This window comes from Gavia stellata, chromosome 19 (genome assembly GCF_030936135.1).
Source record: "Gavia stellata isolate bGavSte3 chromosome 19, bGavSte3.hap2, whole genome shotgun sequence".
In the NCBI taxonomy this organism is placed as follows: Eukaryota; Metazoa; Chordata; class Aves; order Gaviiformes; family Gaviidae; genus Gavia; species Gavia stellata.
This window is the reverse complement of record NC_082612.1, coordinates 2,401,016-2,417,825: the sequence shown is the minus strand read 5'-3', so window position 1 is coordinate 2,417,825 and position 16,810 is coordinate 2,401,016. Positions and strand designations below refer to the sequence as shown.

The 16,810-nt window shown below is 43.9% G+C and overlaps 1 protein-coding gene across 2 annotated transcripts; it reads left to right on the top strand.

Annotated features, from left to right (window-relative positions):
* The first annotated feature begins 1,331 nt into the window (after positions 1 to 1,331).
* On the top strand, positions 1,332 to 16,174 carry NUP54 (nucleoporin 54). 2 transcript variants are annotated; one of them, XM_059826861.1, is made up of 13 exons: positions 1,332 to 1,396; positions 5,725 to 5,736; positions 6,015 to 6,098; positions 6,231 to 6,365; positions 7,090 to 7,319; positions 9,863 to 10,050; positions 10,918 to 11,114; positions 12,846 to 12,900; positions 13,468 to 13,561; positions 14,064 to 14,171; positions 14,513 to 14,632; positions 14,991 to 15,101; positions 15,422 to 16,174. In XM_059826861.1, exons 1-13 carry the CDS (start codon positions 1,345 to 1,347, stop codon positions 15,548 to 15,550), a joined length of 1,515 nt encoding a protein of 504 aa, XP_059682844.1. In that variant the 5' UTR covers positions 1,332 to 1,344; the 3' UTR covers positions 15,551 to 16,174. The 2 variants fall into 2 exon arrangements, with proteins under 2 accessions (XP_059682844.1, XP_059682845.1); XM_059826862.1 differs by lacking the exon at positions 6,231 to 6,365.
* The last annotated feature ends 636 nt before the right edge of the window (positions 16,175 to 16,810 follow it).

The window sequence follows — 16,810 nt, the reverse complement described above, 5'->3', positions numbered from 1 at the left end:
AGTTGCAGCTTTGCCTCTTCTGTGCGTCTGCCTCGGCAGAAGGCCGGAGCTGGTATCCTAAACCTCAGGACTCCGGTCAGACATTCGCCTGCCTGTTGCCTTGAGAACTGCAAGTGTACGCCCAGGGAACCAGAAACTCATCACAGCTTTCTCCAGCCAGTCAGTCTCAAAGGAGCTGTTCTGGAGCCACCTCTCTATTCGACATCGTAGGCTGAAACAGTCACCTCTTCCCGCGCCCCCCCAAAAATGTTGCTTTCTGGGTGGCCAGGCTGAAAGTAACACTCTGTGAAAACACCTTGGGAACTTGCTTTGCTCTGCTTTCACCCAGATGCTGCTCTTCTTGCCATGTTCTGGGTGCCAGACGCATTGTTGGAGTTGCAGCCACCTCAGCACTTTTGTGCTATTCATGTCCTTCCCTGGCCAATTGCTGGAAAGAACCTGTCATGTCGGGAAAGTCTGGTGGATTTTCTTTCCTAGCTGCCTGCCAAGTCCTACAGCGGGGAAAGCCTGACCCCAAATTAGTGGTGTCAGGGAGGGGTCAAGGGTAAACTGCTGCTTCCATCGTAAGGCAGATCCCCAGTAAGAGAGGGGTCTTTCTCAGCCAGGGACGCTGCAGGCATGGAGAGACCCCAGGCCGCGTGGGCACCGCACTCAGCACCGTACGGCCCTGTGGATCTCTTTCTTGAATCAATATACGCTGACTTCTGCTGGGGGCTGATGAGTCTCCCTTGTGCCCCGAGCTAAAGGAGCTGCGTCGCTCTCCTGAGGGAGCTCGCTCTGCTGTCTGCCGGCCGCGGCTCCCTGGGAATGGGGGCCTGGGCCCCCTTACCCCTACCTGGGACTCGGCCCTTCGGAGCTGTTCTTATTCTGAAGCTTTTTGGCTTTCTGAATCCCTGTTGCTGTTTATGTCCCTCTAACATGATGCAGCACTTTAAGCTGCGCTTTTTCCTTGCTAAATGGCTGCGATCCCTTCTGCGACCTGTTTCTGAGAATGTTTTCCCCGCGAGATTTTCTTAAATCTCTGTTAAACCAAAAGCAGGACATTTTCTTCTCCCCATACAAGGCGAAGATCTCTTCAGGCTTCTTGTCCCTCTGCTTAACTGTCCCCCGGGGTGGGGACCCGCTGCTGGGCGTCCCCTCTCTCCCCCCCACCCCCCCGCCTCGCGTAGTGGTACAGCCCTCCGGCGCTCGCCGGTTGCGTCACTAGGCGGCGCTCGCCTGGCGGCGGGAGGCCGCGCCACCCGGAAGCGCTTGGCCGCAGCGGCCGGAAGCGGCGGTGGTTTGTTTCTGGCCGGACGCGCCAGGGCTGCACGCGCCTCCCGCGGCCCCGCCAACGAGCAGCTCATGGCCTTCAACTTCGGGGCGACGGCGGGCGCCGGTGCCGCCAACCCGACCGGTGAGCGCGGAGGGTCCCGGGCGGCGGCAGGGGCCGGGCCGGGCCGGGCCGGGCGGGGGAGAGGGGAGGAGCCTTTTTCTCTCTCTGCGACGCGCCCGGCGTGGTAGCCGAGCCCCAGCGGTGGCGGGGCGCGCGTGCCCCCCCGCCAATGAGAACCGCAGCCCCTCAACGGTCGCGGGGCGCGCGTGCCCCCCCACCAATGAGAACCGCAGCCCCCTCAGCAGTGGCGGGGCGCGCGTGCCCCCCCCCCCCCCCCAGTGAGAACTGCAGCCCCTCAACGGTCGCGGGGCGCGCGTGCCCCCCCACCAATGAGAACCGCAGCCCCCTCAACGGTCGCGGGGCGCGCGTGCCCCCCCACCAATGAGAACCGCAGCCCCCTCAACGGTCGCGGGGCGCGCGTGCCCCCCCACCAATGAGAACCGCAGCCCCCTCAACGGTCGCGGGGCGCGCGTGCCCCCCCACCAATGAGAACCGCAGCCCCCTCAGCGGCGGCGGGACGCGCGTGCCCCGCCTCAGTGCCATCCGCAGCCCCTCAGCGGCGGCGGGACGCCCGGTCCCCGCAGGTCCTCGTTGAGTCCGGAGCGCGGTGGGCACGGCCGTGCGGAGCTGCCCTCGGCGGGCCTTTGGCAGGGCCGGGTGTGGCCGTTTCCTGTCGTCTCTTCTCGGCGGAGTCGGTGAGGTGCGAGCTCCTCTGCTGCTTTCTCCCGCCCGCCTTCGGTCAAACACTGTCCCCACCGTACCGGCCGGGTTTTGTTTGGTTTTTTTCTTCTTCCCGCCTGAACAGCTCCTGCTCTGCGGCGGCGGGTCCGTGTCGGGAGGCGTCCAGGGCTTGATCCTGCCGAAAGAGGAGTCGGTTGTTCTTCGGGCACTTGTCATGTGGTGATGCACGGTGGCACTAGGTTAATGTTGCCGGGTCACTCGGATCATCACTTTTGATTGCAGTAGTGATCCTGTTTGGATGATGTGCTCTTGGAAGTTAATTTTTGAGCAATGTAAAAGACAGTGCTTAACTTCTGAAGGAAGACAGACCTTTTCCCTTTTACTGTTTTGCTGCTGTCAGTTGACTGTCATTCTTGGTGAGATGTAAACTAGAGCCTTCCTTACTCTCACTTAGTAAAACAATTTTGTGTTGGCCTTTAGACTAGGCAGTCTGAATTTGTCCTTTGGAGAGGGCTCATCTCCACTGCAGTTAGCCTGGGCTGTACTGTGTGAGCTTTCACTCTGACTCTGGCTGTTTTAGACACAGACTTTCTGGCCCCGTCTTAAAGTAAAAGATAATCTTGTACTGCTTGTACACTGTTAACAGGGTTTATTGTGCTCGCAAGCCAATATTAGAGGGAATTTTGGGATCACACCCCAGGACTTCCTGTTGTCTGTCTGTCTGTCTAGCATGAACTTTTTCTCAGCTACTCCTGGGGAGGGAATTGGGAAGCCACTGTAATTAGCCCATTTTTCTTAGCGCTGAAAAACCTGGGTGCATCAGGTAAGTCACCAGCAAGCGCTGAAGTGGACAGATTTTGTGAATATAACTTGAATAAGTCCGCCCTGGTGTATTTGAGGCACGCATGGTGCCTCAGCTGGAGTTGTATTTTGCGGTTATTCGGCTATCGCTGCTCATATGTGGGTATGGTATTAGCATGAAGATGGTTTATTCTTGTCTTCCTGATAGCTTATGAAATAAGTATGCTACTGTCAGATACACTAGTACAGATGTAGCAGTATCGAGCAATCTTAGGCGGTTAAAAATTATTCTTAACGGGAATGTGGAATCACATTGATATTTTCATGTATAGCTTTGAAATAAGATGGCAAAATGTTAACTGCTTTTTATGCAGTATAGTTGAAAAATAACATGCTTACAGCAGTGGTGTAGGGAGAGTGGGTTAAACAGAAAGCTTTTAACTGTTCTCCTTGTGTTCAATAAACAATGTTTAATGCCAGTTAATGTCTTACTCTTGTTTTTAACTATGCCTGTCGTGTCCGTGGTGATGGAAAAATATTTTAGCTTTTCTTTCCCGAACCTGCCTTTTACTTAGAACTAATGTTACCTTGCTCTCTTTCTGCTTCCCGCTTGTCAGGATTTGGTGGGCTTGAAACTACAAACTCCACTGCCAGTGGGTTTAATTTTGGGGGTTTCGGATTAACTGCTAATCCTGCAGTGAATTTTAATATTGGGAATTTCGGTGTTTCCACTACCTCAACTCCACCATTCAATTTTGGTAACAGTCTGGCAAGTGCAGGTAGATAATGCGTAAATACTTGTTCTGTAATAAATGTTAATAGCAGGGGTCCAAGAATTACATTCCTACCTGAGAATCTGTATTTAGTACTAATCTTCATATCCAGTGAAGACTGGAGATAAAAGCGTTGAAAGTGGAATGGGTTTGAGAGCCATCGGCTTATAGGGTTTTTTGCCTATTAAATTCTCAAGAGATAGCTGTTGAGAAAAAATAACCGTGTACCAAATACTCAGTCTCTGAAATGGAAATGAATGGTGGTAACGTACCAGTCTGACCCAGTCCAAAATTAAGCCTCAATTACCTAGCAAAATGGCAACGTCAATTCTCCATTCAGATCCAGGGAATTATGAACAATTGCAGAGCTGGTCCCTAACGCCACGTTTCCTGACATGAGATTCTTGGACTACTGCAGTCATGTTTTTCATCTTCCCCTGTGTCTCCTCATTGGCCTTCCGTTGGCTGTCATGAACACACTACACCTCAATAGTTTCTGTGGAGAAACAAATTTTATACGATCAGCACAAAATGAACAGCCTTTGCTGTGATCTGTTTCCTAAACGCAGTTCTGCACCCTGCAATAGCACGCATCCCAGGCGCTCGTTAAGAGATTCTCTACACTTCTGGGAGGGTCTTACGCGTGATGTGTGTGCTGGGTACTGATTAAGAAAACCATTCATGGCCCCATGTAGATCCATCAGTTCTGAGCAATCAGCTGATATAATTTCAAGTTAAATCTTTTCCATTTCATATAAAAATGCTTAACTGTATGGATTTCTGATTCTTTTACTTGTGTAGAATTAGCCCGTGGGGTGTCGTTGCCGCTGCTCGTATAGGAATTATATTCATTCCACAGTGTCATTGCTCCCTGTGTTAGCATACTCTTACCTGTTTTGTGCACTTGAGGGATCTGATTTTGTTTTTATTTGGTATGAATGCTATTGGACTGTATTTCTTTAGCTGAATTCAAACTACTCCAGAAAAGAACTTGGGTACTTAATTTTGTTTAGCAATTTGCATTCTTAGATCCTTTTTCAAGAAAGGATGACTGAATTTGCTGTGAGTACAAAACTACCTAAAAATTGTGTCATCTAATGGTACTGCCGCTAGGGTTTCTTACTCACTGGTAGGGCTGAAACTTGAACGTTACAGGGAACAACTTCTTATATCCCCTCACATTAAGATGTTTGCCGAATGAAAATAAAATGCAATTGCATGTCATCTTTGGTTTAAGCTTTTTATTTTGTATGTATACAAGAAGACTATAAGCGTAGTAGGTCTAAAGAGACTTTTTTTTTTTTTTTTTGCGCTATTGAGATGTGAGTTAGCAGTGGCAGCATCTTTTTGACAAATTCTTGGTAGCAGACTGTCTTTCTTCATTTGAATACATCTAAAAACAGTTTGAAGTGGAGAGACGGGGTTCTCCAGAGCTAGTCAGATGTCTATAGGCTGCACCTTGGGCCAACGGTGCATTGACACCACCATGAGCAAAGGGATGGTGTGCTGGCATCCAGCACCTGCACAGCCGCATGCGCTGGGAGGCTCTCCGGGCCACTGACACCTGTCTTGGCACAGCCGCCCGGTGTCGGGGCACCTCTTCTAAGGGGGCAAACGGCAAGATGAGTTTCTGGGGGCTTTCTCTGGGATGGTGGAGCTCAGGCCCTCACTTAGGTCTCTTCCTGCTAGCCAGTGACTGGTTTTCCTGAAAATCTGTGGAAGGCTGATTGCTTTTGCATCCATCTTCCTCTGATAGTGGTTGAACCTCAAAATGAGATTTAGTGGGGAGGATGATAGGGCAACTAGGCTTTTAAAAAAAAAAAAAAAAAAAAGACCTTGTAGAATTTTATGTGCATGTAGAGAGAAATCGTTGCAGTGACAGCATTCCCATGTAAGCACAGCAATTATGTGCACCCTAGCCTCAGGCTTTACTTGATTTGTTTTTATTTTTGCTCTGAAGAGGTTAGGAATGTTTAAAAAGCTGACAAAACATCAGATTGTTTATTAAACACTTGGCAGCAACATTGACTAGAAGCATTCCTGAGAATGAATCTAAGAAATACTCTTACTACTTGTGTCTGCCACTAAGGAAAGCACATCCTGCTGGTAAAGGAACAGGATGTTAATTAACTGCAGCTTTTTCATTTGCTTTCTTGACGCACCATAGATGTATTGGCTTTCTGGTTCATATTTTCTCCTCCATTTCCTCGGACAAGGAACTCGATACCCATGATCCATGTGAACTACATGCTTATAACACAATACATCCATCTGTCAGCATCTCTTCTCATAACACCCCTTGAAGTGTGCGGTTTATTGTCACGTTATGCAAAGCTGCCGCTCACAATGTGACGTCTGCCTTACTTGCAAACTTTGTCTGTTAGGTGCGTTTGGAGGATTTGGGACAACTACCACCACTGCAGGACCAGCATTTAGTTTTTCTGCTCCCACCAATACAGGCACCAGCGGTAAGAGAGCGCAAGTCTGAAAGTATTTGCTTTAGAATGCACAGTAGGGCATCAGCCCTTCGCAGTAATGTTTTTCATTTCACAGGTACTGTTCTCCTGTTTTTCTCCATAATTCTTTGCTTATTTCCCCAGGACTCTTTGGTGCTACCCAGAACAAAGGCTTTGGATTTGGTACTAGTTTTGGCACAGGAACTGGAACTGGCTTGGGTAGTGGGTTGGGAACTGGGCTAGGCTTTGGAGGCTTCGGTACCCAGCAGCAACAGACCAGTAAGTACGGCCTTCTCTTGATTTACCCCTTCCTTAGCAACGAAAGCATGAGGCTGCAATAGGCGCACAAGTAGTGGGACAGAAGTGTATCATAAAAGGAGGTTGTTACACGTAATCTCTTGATTGATGGAGACTGCTCAGAGATTTGGCTTTTGAAATGCCTGTATTTGCAGTCCTTGCCTTTTTCTTAAACTAGAGCTCAAGCCAGTTTCTGAGTTTCAGCCCTGAGTTTCTGAAAACAATATTCACCCCTTCGGTTTGGCAGTGGTAGAAAGAATAGTTACAGAATTGTTGTTGGCAGTCGTGGCATTACGAGAAAGGGGAGAAAAACAGTGTTGAGTTCAGTTTAAATGTGAGTTGGATAATGACCAGCTGCAGGCTCTGAGTCCGCTGAATTTATAATAACAAATCTACCCTTCACATTTAGATATCAAAGGTGCCAGATGATGTCATGGGCGAATATAGACATCTCACTTAAAGAAAAAAGAATAAATCTTTTCTTCTAACTCAGCATTCAGGAACTTCTGTTGCTGATGAAGATTGGGTGTAAAAAGGCACTTAAAAACATTATCTGATTTTGATTTATTTATTTATTCTGTGCATTTATTTTGCTTCTCAAAATGTGAAAAGAAGTGATACCAATGATACGCAGATGGTATGTGTTAGCAAGTGAGTCTGTCTTGGTTGGTAAAGGAGTTCATTTGTTTTTCTTCATCCAACACAGCATTAGGAAGCGGCTTGTTCAGCCAGCCTGCTCAGACACCTGCCCAGTCGAACCAGCTCATCAATACAGCCAGTGCCCTCTCGGCTCCGACACTCTTAGGAGATGAGAGAGATGCTATCTTGGCAAAATGGAACCAGCTTCAGGCCTTCTGGGGAACAGGCAAAGGGTACTTCAACAATAACATCGCTCCGGTGGAGTTCACGCAGGAAAACCCCTTTTGCAGGTTTAAGGTATGGAATTGTTCAGCTGCCCACAAACGGTTCTGAAGCAGTTAGTCTGCTTGCTGAGTGTCTCGTGACTATTAAATCAGATTTTGTTACTGTTAAGAGTATTCTGAAACAGGATTTTTCCAGGTAATGTACACAATTCTGATGCATGCTAATTTAAAGTTTTGAAGATGGATAGATGCTGGAAATCTGGGTGTTGTTGAGGTACTAGATAATGAGTGCACATACGGATCATGAAACTAACCTTTTGCTATGATAGTGTTTGGATTAGTGCATGTGTGGTTGGAGCAGATCTCTGGAAATGAATTTTAATGTGTATTTGTTTAGGTTACAATATTAGAGAAACTATTTAAAATAACCTTCACATCTGAAAGAAACTGTTAACATCTGGAATAAGAACTTCAGGGTCTTTCTTCATTGCTTTGCCTACATTAGAAAAACCCTCTATGAACCTGGCGCGTGCATACCATTTTAAATACACGAGCTTTCAGCTTTCTTGTGTCCTTATCCTTGCCAATGCTAAAGCTGACTCTATGCCTTGTATCATATTGTCAACAGTTCCAGACCATGCTTCTCATGTCAACAAAGAATACGTAGCTCTTCATCCTCTGCAAATCTCACGCCCGCTGACTTTCTTGCTAAGCTTCAGACATGAAAGTGGATTTGGGTCAGGCATGGTGATACCCTCCTTTCCCAAGCTGATTCTTTGAAGTGCAAACTTTCTAACCTGAATGTAGGTTAATATCTAATTAAGACTAGTTTTGATTATGCACGTCATGACACTTTTATAAGATCTTTGCAGCAACTGTGTGCCTGCGTAACAAATGTTTGGCTTCTGTTGCATTGCCTTTTTAGGCATTACCTTGAATATTCTGTTGATAATGCACCTGAAAGCTTACTTTCTTGTAAGTTGTTGCCTGAAGTGGCTTTAGAGTTTTATGGGCTTTGAAAAATTGCTAAGTCTAAGTTGTGTGATTTAAAATAAGTTATTTTAGAGTTTCATTTCCCAAAAGGAGAAGTTTTCCTCTCAAGTTAGACAGTGTCACGTACGAGGTTTATTTTTGTCCCTATGACTTGAGTATTACTAATGCCATTATGAATTCATGTACCTTAAGTGAAATACTGAAAAGTTTGATGTATGCTGGCAATGGTGGATGCCTAAGAAAAATAGTGGAGAAGTTGGTAGCACAGGTATCGGAGTCAAGCGTCATAAGCTAGTTTGGTTTATTGCCCCTGTAAGCTTCAGACATCTGATGAGAATGAAGCATTACCTGAAGGGTTTCACAGGTGTTCAAGGAATGCACTTGTACACAATTCCAGCTCTAGAACAAATGAGAAGCACGCAGAACTGAGAAAAGTGTGCTTCTAAGGTATGTGAAGTAAAAAATCTGCTATAGTTTGAAATTACCCTCTGCTGACAGACACCAGGCTCTTGGGCACATTATCCAACTGATTTCTTTCAGCACCTGAACTTCAGAAGGGGAAAGGTGCAAGTCACCCACCCACATGCATGTCAGGGCCTTAAAAAGCACCCGCTGTCCAACATGTCACCAGTGATATGTTGGTGTGACAGTTCATAGGCAAGATGAGATGAAAACTGCCACTCTGCTTTTGCTTATAATGAGTGAACAGTTTAGGTCTTTCCTACAAGTCATGTGGAGTTTACACTGGAGCCAACAGGTTTTTTTCTGAAACGGGGAAAGAGTGCTGTTACTTAGCACAGGTGGTAACAAGTGTTCCTGTATTAGATTATGATGTTGAGTTAAACATCTAACCTTACTACAGCTTTATCACAGCAAGGATAAAGATAACATTAAACTTTATAAGCAATTGTACAGAAAACCCATGATACTTGCTAACACAAGGAAAATCGGCTGTGCCAAATTCTTGTGTGAGAGCCTTACGTGATGCATGTCTTATCTAGCAGAAATACTCTGTGTCCATGTTTTGACTTGTACTGCCAGGCAAACTGTCTGGATCTACAGTAGGAAAATGCTAAGAAATCCATAAAGATTTGTGGTTGGCTTACCTTTCAATTAGGTTTTGTCAGTAACTGTTTTTCATTCAGACGTCTGGAAATGTAATGTTGTAAAACTCTTCTGGAACTCTAGTAATTTTTCTGTATTAAAGTCTGGTCCTCTGGTTCCTTTTGCAACTTCGAAGAAGTGTAAATTTGTAAAATGTCCCTGATTGGTATCAGCTCAGAAGTAGCATAAATACCCTGCTGAGTGGGCATCTCCTAATCCATAGCTGCTGCTTTCCGCACCCCCCCCCCCCCCCCCCCCCCCCTGCCCGCCCCCGATGGGGAATGGATACTTAAAAACTTTTTGTAAAAATCTGGACTGTTTCAAAACTACCTTACTGGTGGCCTTCTGAGAGAACATTTTAAAGGGGCTTGATGTTATGTTTCTTCATCTCTGAACATGTAGCTTAAATTTTGAACCAATTGCTCTAAAAATTGAAGGGTTCAGCCACTGACCGTTCATGTCACATAGATATGCTTTTGCTATGAAATATATCCTCAGGTTTTGTTTGTTCATTTGCAGGCTGTGGGTTACAGTTTAATGCCCAACAACAAAGATGAAGATGGCCTCGTGGTCTTGGTCTTTAACAGAAAGGAAGTAGATATTCGAAGCCAGCAGCAGCAGCTTGTAGAATCACTACACAAAATTCTGGGAGGAAACCAGACCCTCACTGTCAACGTAGAAGGTGTTAAAACGATGCCAGATGACCAGTATGTGAACTTGACACAGTTTTGTGGTTTTATCCGGTATTGCATGTTATACAGGGTTGGTACTTAGTCTGCTCTGTCTCCCTTTCTCCTTGATTTTAGATCTGTTAATTGTGAGTTTGATTTCGTGTCTCTCATTCCTTCGTGTTGCTTTTTCTTAAGGCGTTAAGTCCAGTATCTTCCTGTGTACATTACTTGGTTTTGCTGGAGTGCACAGCTGAGAACCTCAGCTCCGTTCAGGAAATAGGCTTCCCCAGACACTGCTCAGCAGCCAAAATTGCAGATAAGGATGCTAACCATGAGGATGGGATAAATACTTAGTATTTTAGGAGCTGTGAGGTAGTCTTCACTTGGTCATGCGTAAAGTGGAAGGGCATTGGGATGTATAGTAATAAGGTCTTTGCAGTGTTTCGTATCGCAGACCTTTGTTTCAGTGGGAAAGCTGTTCCAAGGCTAGTTGAGCTGGCTCGTTCTGTGTGTTTTATATCTTTTTATACTTTTTTGGGGGCCTTAGGCTAGTCTGCCTGAAGTACTTCAGCACACTGACATTTCTGCTTCTTACTTTACCACAGTTCGTTCGTTCTGTTTTAAAGACCGAAGGTTTTAGGTTATTCTTAATGTCATACTAGTATCACCATATAATATGGTTGTTAAATCTGGGAGGTGGAATGTAATTTTGTAGGGTATTTACAGCTTTTCTCTTTCTGCCTTGCTGTGTTAAACCCTGCATTTACTTTATATCTCAGTTAGCTAAAGAAGTTAACAGTCAGCTGGGAGAAGCGATAACTTTGGTTTAGGGCTGTTCTTTATTCTATTAGTTTCTATACACTGCTGACTTTTTTCTGATGGTACACATTTTGTCTTGCTCAGGACAGAAGTGATCATCTACGTTGTTGAGCGCTCGCCCAATGGCACTTCCCGGAGAGTTCCCGCAACGACCCTCTACGCCCACTTTGAACAAGCCAACATAAAATCATCCCTGCAGCAGCTGGGGGTCAGCCTCTCCATGGCCAGAACGGAGCTCTCCCCGGCACAAGTCAAACAGCTCCTGCAGAACCCTCCTGCCGGTATGCGGTCTGGGGCTGCGCAGGGACACAGTTGGGCCTCTGCTGGGGCTTCTTTGGGTCTCTGGGAAAAATGCAGGTGTCAGCCCACTGGAAAACACCTTTTAAAACCACAAGAGTTTCCAAGGCACTCTGACTTACTCATGTAGTGGTTTTAATTACAGCCAGTTTTCCCTCTGAAGTGCAATGTAGTCCACCAAGACAGTTATGATTTGTCAGTAGTATGCCACACAACACCATACTACATGATTTAGCCATCATAAATCACTTCAACTTATCCAATTAAAAAAAAAAGTTAAATATCAGAATAATCATGTCCTATATAGTTTTGGAGGTGGGGGGTCGCTTAGCCTGTGTATGTGGCCACAGATAGTATGTATACAGTTTTGTTTTAGAGTAGTTAAGTGCTGCTCATGTCATTTCATAGGATAATTGTAGCTTATTCCCTCTGTCTATGTAGTATCCCATGTAGTACTTGCAGTGAACCCCTTCAGTGGGTCGAGTAAAGCAGTCTGTGGTTTCCAGCAGATAATATGTAGCATGTTCAGTAAGACCACAGTGTTAGAAACACAGCAAAGGTTATGCTACCTGGATTGCAAAAAGAACTTGGCCTACTCTCGCAGAAAAATGAGGGACAAGCAGCAGCGTTTTCCAACTGCTGCAGCGTCAGGGAGAAGCAGTTGCTCTGTGTACAAGCAAATTGGCTTTCTTTAATATTGGAGGTGTATCATAAGGCCTGTGTCACAATGGGTGGGTGCAGCTTGTTAGTCCATGACTGAGAACGAAGCTGAGTTTGTAGGCTGGCTAATCAAGCAGTAAGATGTGCAAGAAGAGGTGTTAGAGCTGAGCTCTAGAGAAGCAGTCAGACCTCGAGAGATGAGAGCTTTGGTATAAAGATAACACGTTTTATGAGGAATGACCTGGAGTGTTGTGCAGTGAAGAATGTTATGGTAGCTGACTGTTCTGGTCTCCTCTTTAAGCTGGCCTGAAATTGTTAAATACCAGCACTTTTCTTTTTTTTTTCTTTTTTGCATGTCTTTCTCTGGTCAGAAAGTCTATTGCTTTCCTATCAGTGTTGTCTTGTTTTTTTCCTAGCATACCTAGGTATGTGCATTTTATACACTGATCTGATTTGCAGTGAGGTTTGGAGAATGTAATAAAACTTGCAACATGATGTTGATGTACACGTACAATTAGGCTGCTTTTATTTTACGTACTTACCCGGTGAAACAGTTCATGGCAAAACAAGCAACTGTTCTGTCAACAGATAAAATCCTTAGACAAATCTTGTTAGGAACCATGATAATTCCTACTGGGATTGTTTTGCCAACTGGTTTGGTACTTGATCACTTAATTACTGATTTTTTTTTTTTTTAAATACAATAAGCAACTTCAAGAGGAGAGATGACCCAAGTGTAGCATACAGTGGAAACGATAGGAATTTTTCCCCTTTAAGTACGGATTGTCCGATTTGTTCACCTGTGGGTTGTTCCTTTCAAACCAGTAGAAGTGCTTGACAGCCTTTTGGACTGAACTTACTGCCACAGTCTAGGACAGAGACTTTTAAGAACTACCCTTGTTTAGTTAACATTAATTTGTATAACAGTCATTCAGGTTAGCATAGTTCATAGGGTTTGTGTATTTCCTAGTATTTTTCCTGCTTAACAGCGGTAAGATGTGGTATCTATTCAGATCTATCCATACTAAAAACTTGTTTGTTTGGGTTTTTTTAAGGTGTTGATCCTATTATATGGGAACAAGCCAAAGTTGATAATCCTGATCCTGACAAGTAAGTCTAATAGTCTGTCCGAGTATTACAAAAAGACTTGGAATGGGGAGGAATAGATAATATTGTGTAGTATCCTTCAGGTAACTTGTAAGAAACTTATTATCTAGTAACTTTGTCAAGTGCTGATCTCATCTGAAGCAGTGAGGATTACTAGAAATGCCTGTCTAATCCCTTTACCCATTTAGGTGCTTAAGGGCTGTCAGGATAAAAAGAGCCTTACTTGCATTACTTAAAGTTGTGGTGTCCTCCATTACATGAACTAGTTATTGTGACTTTTTTGCAACCATTATGGTGTTTTCTCTTTATTCCTGCAGCTGAAAGCAATGTACCCTTGTACCTTCCAGTGGTTACAGATAACTTACTTAAGCTGATTTCTTTATGAAAAAGAAACAGGTTGTTAGGAATAGTTGAGGACTGCAGAACTTAGTAAAACAAGATATGATTATGCATTATCTTGATTTATAATAGGCCAAGATCATCTGTAACTTTAGATTATAGTCATAATTATTAATCCATACCACGTGTCTAATATAAAAATGTGTTGTAAGAAATATTTGTATTTTTTAGGCTTATTCCTGTGCCAATGGTGGGTTTCAAGGAACTGTTGAGAAGATTGAAGGTCCAAGATCAGATGACCAAACAGCATCAAACTCGATTAGATGTAAGGTTTCTCATCTTTATCATGACTGCTGGCTGTTGACAAAGGATGCGCTATTAAATGAGCCTCCTGTGTGTTGAAAACTGAAACTGGAACCATGTGCATGGGGCTGTGACTCTTTATTACTATTTCTTAATACATTCCTTAATTACCTTTTGGCCAAAAACTGAGCAGTACGTTTTGGCTTTAGTATTTTTCAGGTTCAAGCCTGCTGTGTTGTTATAGGCTAATTCAAACCAGCTGAATTAAGTTGCACTGGCATGAACTCTTTAATTTGGGCACCCAGTTTTCTGATGCCTTTTGAAAATCCCAGTTGGATATGAAAATAAATAGAAACCAGAAGAGTAGAGGTCTACCAAAAAGCTTTCTGAAAGCATCTTTGGTGAGGACGCCAAGTTGCTGGTCTGAGTACTGTTTTGAAACTCCTGGTTTCAAATCAGAACTAATGATGTGTCCTGTTATCAGAAGCTCTTATGAATTCCATCTGACTCCATCTCTTCTGCAGATAATATCAGAAGATATCAGTGAGCTGCAGAAAAACCAAACGACAACTATGGCAAAAATTGCACAGTACAAAAGGAAACTGATGGCGCTTTCTCACAGAACGTTACAGGTAAATGGGTAGGCTAAATAACTCGTTCTAACACACAGTCTAGTGCCAGAATGCAAACTGAGAGGGGGTAGGATGACCTGTGCAGTCTTGTGCATGGCCAGTGTTGAAAATGAAATTCTGACTTCATCTAAATGGTTTTGCTTTAAGTAACAGGCGGAGCTGTCAGGAAAAGCTTCAGGTGCGCAGCGTGTCTCACTGCTTACTCAGAGCAGCAGACTAAATGACAGAACAAATCTGATGAGAGATGTGCTGGAGGAAGGGCAAAAAGACTTGTGGATGGGCTAGTGGGGAAAGAGGTGTGCAAAGTCTTCTCTAATGAACCTCAAAGGCTTCTTTTGTAGGTGTTAATAAAGCAGGAGATCCAAAGGAAAAGTGGTTATGCCATTCAAGCAGATGAAGAGCAGCTTCGTGTACAGTTAGATACAATTCAGTGTGAACTTAACGCACCTACGCAGTTCAAGGTGAGTAGTTAATAGAACTTTGCCAACAACTCTGTTTTTCCTCACAAAAGAATGTAAGTTTTCCAAACCTTGCATATATATTTGTTGTGGAAATGTTTCAGAAGAGAAGTCCAGCAGTGTTACTAGGTTGTAGCATTAAGCTCTTTGCTGCATGACTGATATGTATTTAAGTTGGTTTTGGTTTCTTAGAAGTATTGGAGTTGCTTGCCCTTTGCAAAAAAAAAAAAAAAAAAAATTAAAAATGGAATAAGCGGCAATGGTTCCTGCCCTGGTGACAGTGACCTGAGGAGTGGTACGTGCTGGAGCTCTGACAGATGTAAATGAGTTGCGTTTGATTTAAGCCTGTTTGTCTTCCTAGGGCAGACTCAATGAGCTCATGTCCCAAATCAGGATGCAAAACCACTTTGGAGCAGTGCGGGCTGAAGAGCGCTATTACATAGATGCAGACCTCTTAAGGGAAATCAAGCAAGTAAGTATTACTGGGTGGAATCCTGGGCCACTCTTTGAACTTCGTAATTTAAGCCAGCTACGCATTAACTTGGGAGATGTGTCTAGAATGTCACATTTTTGTAATTGTTTGATGAAGAGTGACAGTGCACCAAGGCGTTGCACAAAGCGACTCCGTGCGGTTAGGCTATTAGTGCAGAAAATGCTGGGTTTCCTTCTTCCAAAGAAATTATGCCAGGCTTTTCCATGTGCCAAGGCCACCAGACATGGCACCTTTGAGAAATATTACTTAAAATCTGTGAAGTTGAACTATGCTCATGTTGTTTTTTAAACTACCTGCAGCATCTGAAGCAGCAGCAAGAAGGCCTGAGTCACCTAATTAGCATTATAAAGGATGATTTAGAGGACATCAAACTTATAGAACACGGGCTGAACGAGAGCATTCCCATCAGAGGAGGAGTCTTCAGTTGACGTGGTGAATGTTGCTGGGCTTACACAGAACATGTTCCTCAAATTCATGGTTCACCTTCCAAGGCTAAAACTGTTGAGGTAAAATAAAACACATATCTTATAGGAGCAATGGTATTTTGGCTGTTATATTTAGAATTAGCAAAGCCTCTCCTAAGCTTTTGAACTTGACCTTTGGAAGGTTTATATTTTATAAAGCTGTATATGCTTTAATAAAAGAAGGAAAACTGAATCTGTTCAGATACTGTTTTACTATAAAACTATATGTACTATTGTACATTTTTTCTTTTTTTTCCCCCCTTTTTTTACAACAGCATTGTTCTAGAAAGGCAGTGCCAAGGGAATTGTTCCACTTGTGACTTGGTTTGTGGAAAGCTTAGCCTACTTCCATGCTTTTGTTAAAACAATCAAGTAACATCATTATGTAAACACCTAATTTAAATCATTACAGATATGTATGTTGCTCTAACTGTGTCGGTCTCTGTAATACCAGTAGTTTACTGGCGCAAGCTGCAGAAAGTTGATGTTCCAGTTCCTGTCCTTCCTTTGGACTGCAACGATCTGAAGGTTATGTTCTTATCACCTTACGTATGTGAACTATACAAAGCTTTGCTGTCCCTTAAATAACACCAGAATGTCTAGACGTTGTCTTCTGCCTTTTTTTAATTGCCGAAGAGTAATAAATTGAGTCTGACTTTGTAATAACTTGCACATGGTGTTGGCTCTTACTCAGTTAAATCAGCAAAGCCATGAAACTGCTAACAACTCCACGTTAAGGCACTTCCTTCTCCACCAGGCATTGCAGGTAACAGGCTATCAAACCCAATGCCACAGAGCGGCTTAGCAATTTCAGTCCCCAAACTAAAATACAAGGTCATGTCCCTTAAATCCTCCTTGGGACCAAGTACTGCAGAGCAGGAGGCTACTACATGCATTGAAGAGAGAGCTTTTTTTTTTTTTTTATTTCCCCAAGTTGCCTTTTTTACGCATTACAAAAGTCACTGAAAGTAACTGAAACAAAATTACATTATTCTCTGCAGTAGGAGTTTGTACAGCAGAAACAACTCAAACACGGTAAAGACAGAATAATTTTGTTCATAAGCCACGAAAAAAAAAATTCCTTTCATGAAATTTGAAAGATAGAGAAGTAGAAATACAGCCTCAGTATGCTAGAGCCTGTATTGTGCAGTTGAGAGAGCTGATTTTTGGAAGCATGGTTCCATTACAGTTGAAAAGGTGACACTGCAGGACATGGTTTAGAGG